The following is a 4,914-nucleotide window of genomic DNA, read 5'->3' as shown; positions in this document are numbered from 1 at the left end:
CTGAGAGAGAGACCGAGAGAGGGGTGCGGGGGAAGGGCGGGGCGAGACAAAGACACAGAGAAAGAGGGCGAGGGGGGTTCAGAGAGAGCGAGAGGGGGGGGGCAGAGAGCGAGGGGGGGCAGAGAGCGAGGGGGGGCAGAGAGCGAGGGGGGGGCAGAGAGAGCGAGGGGGGGGCAGAGAGCGAGGGGGGGGCAGAGAGCGAGGGGGGGGCAGAGAGCGGGGGGGGGGCAGAGAGGAGGGGGGCAGAGGGGGGGGCAGAGAGCGAGGGGGGGGCAGAGAGCGAGGGGGGGCAGAGAGCGAGGGGGGGCAGAGAGCGAGGGGGGGCAGAGAGCGAGGGGGGGCAGAGAGCGAGGGGGGGGCAGAGAGCGAGGGGGGGCAGAGAGCGAGGGGGGGCAGAGAGCGAGGGGGGGCAGAGAGCGAGGGGGGGCAGAGAGCGAGGGGGGGCAGAGAGCGAGGGGGGGGCAGAGAGCGAGGGGGGGCAGAGAGCGAGGGGGGGCAGAGAGCGAGGGGGGGCAGAGAGCGAGGGGGGCAGAGAGCGAGGGGGGCAGAGAGCGAGGGGGGCAGAGAGCGAGGGGGGGCAGAGAGCGAGGGGGGGCAGAGAGCGAGGGGGGGGCAGAGAGCGAGGGGGGGCAGAGAGCGAGGGGGGGCAGAGAGCGAGGGGGGGCAGAGAGCGAGGGGGGGGCAGAGAGCGAGGGGGGGCAGAGAGCGAGGGGGGCAGAGAGCGAGGGGGGGCAGAGAGCGAGGGGGGCAGAGAGCGAGGGGGGGCAGAGAGCGAGGGGGGGCAGAGAGCGAGGGGGGGCAGAGAGCGAGGGGGGGCAGAGAGCGAGGGGGGGGCAGAGAGCGAGGGGGGGCAGAGAGCGAGGGGGGGCAGAGAGCGAGGGGGGGCAGAGAGCGAGGGGGGGGCAGAGAGCGAGGGGGGGCAGAGAGCGAGGGGGGGCAGAGAGCGAGGGGGGGCAGAGAGCGAGGGGGGGGCAGAGAGCGAGGGGGGGGCAGAGAGCGAGGGGGGGGCAGAGAGCGAGGGGGGGCAGAGAGCGAGGGGGGGCAGAGAGCGAGGGGGGGCAGAGAGCGAGGGGGGGCAGAGAGCGAGGGGGGGCAGAGAGCGAGGGGGGGCAGAGAGCGAGGGGGGGCAGAGAGCGAGGGGGGGCAGAGAGCGAGGGGGGGCAGAGAGCGAGGGGGGCAGAGAGCGAGGGGGGGCAGAGAGCGAGGGGGGGCAGAGAGCGAGGGGGGGGCAGAGAGCGAGGGGGGGCAGAGAGCGAGGGGGGGCAGAGAGCGAGGGGGGGCAGAGAGCGAGGGGGGGCAGAGAGCGAGGGGGGGCAGAGAGCGAGGGGGGGCAGAGAGCGAGGGGGGGCAGAGAGCGAGGGGGGGCAGAGAGCGAGGGGGGGCAGAGAGCGAGGGGGGGCAGAGAGCGAGGGGGGGCAGAGAGCGAGGGGGGCAGAGAGCGAGGGGGGGCAGAGAGCGAGGGGGGGCAGAGAGCGAGGGGGGCAGAGAGCGAGGGGGGGCAGAGAGCGAGGGGGGGCAGAGAGCGAGGGGGGGCAGAGAGCGAGGGGGGGCAGAGAGCGAGGGGGGGCAGAGAGCGAGGGGGGGCAGAGAGCGAGGGGGGGCAGAGAGCGAGGGGGGGCAGAGAGCGAGGGGGGGCAGAGAGCGAGGGGGGGCAGAGAGCGAGGGGGGGCAGAGAGCGAGGGGGGCAGAGAGCGAGGGGGGGCAGAGAGCGAGGGGGGGCAGAGAGCGAGGGGGGCAGAGAGCGAGGGGGGCAGAGAGCGAGGGGGGGGCAGAGAGCGAGGGGGGCAGAGAGCGAGGGGGGGCAGAGAGCGAGGGGGGCAGAGAGCGAGGGGGGGCAGAGAGCGAGGGGGGCAGAGAGCGAGGGGGGCAGAGAGCGAGGGGGGGCAGAGAGCGAGGGGGGGCAGAGAGCGAGGGGGGCAGAGAGCGAGGGGGGGCAGAGAGCGAGGGGGGGGCAGAGAGCGAGGGGGGGCAGAGAGCGAGGGGGGGCAGAGAGCGAGGGGGGGCAGAGAGCGAGGGGGGGCAGAGAGCGAGGGGGGGGCAGAGAGCGAGGGGGGGGCAGAGAGCGAGGGGGGGGCAGAGAGTGAGAGCCACTGAGACAGACGAATGTTGTGTGAAAAATGCATTCTAATGTCGCTTTATCTGACTCGGGATAGTTGGTGGGCCCAGCCACCTCCCCTACCGGGTAAATGGACACATTCGTTTCCACACCATCTCCCATTCAAATTCACTTGTAAAGAGTGCATCTCCTCCCGAGGGTGGGGTCCCCTAACTAACAAAAGTCAACAGCTATTCCGCTAAACATGTGTGGCCCCAGCCGTCAAAGACCCACCAAACCCCTGATCTATCTGACGCTCTCCAGCTCTGCAAGGATCGAGGTTTAAAAAACTGGAGAGCTCAAGAGGTTGTGCCCTTACAGCCGGTTCTTCATCTCCTCGGGGGACTTCCTGTGGAGTTCCCGGTACGAGTCCTCAAAGACGTGGTCCCTCCGCACGTGCACCGCCAAGTCCTCCTTGCGGATTCCTTCGTCCAAGCGCTCCAACTCCTGACGGAAGTACCTGGCCAAAGGAAGCAGGGCAGGCGGATCAGCAAGTATGTCTCAAACATAACACAGAGGCGGGCAATAAACATCAATGTAACTCACATTCCGGGAACTGATTCCGAATTAAAAACAAAGGACTGCAGAGCACCAAGGAAACGGGGTCTCTGAGCACTCAGTCAACAGGAATGGTGCACATCTGCCTAACTTTGGTGTGGTAGGGGAGATGATGTGCTGGATGTTAATAAATTGTCCTTTTTTGCAGTAATGGTACTAAAACCTGCGGTACAATGCATACAGTCAGTATGGCTGCGAGAGTGTGATTAAGATGATGTAAAACTGAGGAAATCATTGACTTTCAGGGCAAGTGTTCTGTTCATCGATCTAGAACCATTTACGTGTTTACAGATCGCTTGCTAATGGAATATGGTTTACATTTAATAATCTTTGTTGTCACAAATAGGCTTACATTAATACTGCAATGAAGTTACTGTGAAATGTCAAGACCCCCTGGGGTGTAGATAATTTATATGGGGTACTGTGTTTGGTCCTGGCTAAACAAGCCAAGGGACATCTTGTCAGAGACAAAAGAATGCCTTCTGCTTTGGGTAAAGGTGATACAGTTAATAGGAGGAGCCAGATCTGTCTGGAGAGCCAGCAGGACCGAGAACTTTCTCTGAAAAGAGGGGTTTCAGTTTGCTCCTGAAAGGTTCTCTCTCCAACGACTTTGCACAAAGAAAAGCAAATAAAACACTGGTTGTGAACTTTATTCACGAGTGGCAATTTAATATATATTGGTTTGCTAAATTGGAATGCAGTGGCAGGTTCAGGGAGGGAGTTAAGAACTTTTGTAACTGTAAAATGTAAAACTATTTCTTTGTTGCTAATGTAGTTAATTCTGTGTTTAAATTAAAGTTTGTTTGAACATAAAAGATACCTATCGGTCATTGCTCCTGGGGTGCAGTAATACTTCCTCCCACGTTTTATAAATTGAAAATAATTGGGTTCTCATCTGGGATCCGAACAGACAAACAGAAAGTCCTCGTCCAAAGGGTTCGATGTTTAGAGGGCGACAGAATCAAAACCCAGGTTGACAATCAGAAATTCCTCTGCGGTCTATTTTTAATTCTGAGTTTACTCTGGCATCTGTTGTAAAGCAAAGAGACTGAGGCCCGTGCCTTCATGGGGGAGAACCTACTTGCGTTTGACATCAAAGTCAAGGATCCGAATGTAATCCACGAGGACCGCGAAGGGACCGTCTGCCAGGTGCGTGGTGGACTGACGCAGAATCTGGTTCAGCACCGTTCGATGGGTTTCTGAAAAATGGGAACAACTTAGAAGCTCAGATTGTCGAAGCACCCATCATTCAGGACCCGAATTTGGACCCGGGTCACTTTTAAGACTGATACAGTGTATAGTGGAGAGAACAAGCAGTGGGAATGCATCTTGTGATATCACAGGCAACAAAGAACACTTTTTTTAACCCCTTACAAAGGAACATCACAGCGTAGAGTGAGGATAAAGCTCCCTCAATACTGTCCCCAGCAAACACTCCCAGCATGAGGTTAGATACAGAGTAAAGCTCCCTCATTGTTCCCATCAAACACTCCCAGGACAGGTACAGCACGGGGTTAGATACAGAGTAAAGCTCCCTCTACACTGTCCCCATCAAACACTCCCAGGACAGGTGCAGCACGGGATTAGATACAGATTAAAGCTCCCTCTACAATGTCCCCATCAAACACTCCCAGGGCAGGTACAGCAGGGGGTTAGATACAGAGTAAAGCTCCCCCTACACTGTCCCCATCAAACACTCCCAGGACATGTACAGCACGGGGTTAGATACAGAGTAAAGCTTCCTCTACACTGTCCCCATCAAACACTCCCAGGACAGGTAGAGCAAGGGGTTAGATACAGAGTAAAGCTCCCTCTACACAGTCCCCATCAAACACTCCCAGGACAGGTACAGCACGGGGTTAGATACAGAGTAAAGCTCCCTCTACACTGTCCCCATCAAACACTCCCAGGACAGGTACAGCACGGGGTTAGATAGAGAGTAAAGTTCCCTCTACACTGTCCCCATCAAACACTCCCAGGACAAGGGCAGCACGGGGTTAGGTACAGAGTAAAGCTCCCTCTACACTGTCCCCATCAAACACTCCCAGCACAGGTACACACGGGGTTAGATACAGAGTGAAGCTCATTAGAAAAGGCACCGACAACCCTGTGCATTCACTTACCTGCAAAGCGCAGGAACTTCTGTGTGTCCGGAGGCAGGTTGGAGGATATGTGCATGGATGAGGGTTCACGGGAGAAGAATGGGTCCAAAGAGGAAGGCGTTGCCGGGGTAACTGGGGCGGGCGAGAGGGGCGGAGCCT

At 59.5% G+C, this 4,914-nt stretch overlaps 1 protein-coding gene across 1 annotated transcript in view; it reads right to left on the bottom strand.

The window, feature by feature from the left end:
- Positions 1-2,414: 2,414 nt before the first annotated feature.
- LOC140406968 (E3 ubiquitin-protein ligase HUWE1-like) overlaps positions 2,415-4,914 on the bottom strand; it is a gene marked incomplete at its 3' end in the record, with an annotated part of 4,419 nt that continues 1,919 nt past the window's right edge. Inside the window, exons 3-5 of the mRNA XM_072494794.1 lie at positions 4,777-4,914; positions 3,735-3,852; positions 2,415-2,555 (exon numbers count right to left, since the gene is read on the bottom strand). The exon at positions 4,777-4,914 is cut by the window's right edge and continues 108 nt beyond it. Coding sequence (XP_072350895.1) covers positions 2,415-2,555; positions 3,735-3,852; positions 4,777-4,914 — 397 coding nt within the window. The remainder of the gene's footprint in view (positions 2,556-3,734; positions 3,853-4,776) is intronic.

Source organism: Scyliorhinus torazame, unplaced genomic scaffold, assembly GCF_047496885.1.
Source record: "Scyliorhinus torazame isolate Kashiwa2021f unplaced genomic scaffold, sScyTor2.1 scaffold_1064, whole genome shotgun sequence".
NCBI classification, from domain to species: Eukaryota; Metazoa; Chordata; class Chondrichthyes; order Carcharhiniformes; family Scyliorhinidae; genus Scyliorhinus; species Scyliorhinus torazame.
The sequence above is the reverse complement of the archived record's forward strand: the minus strand, read 5'-3'. Positions and strand labels throughout refer to the sequence as shown.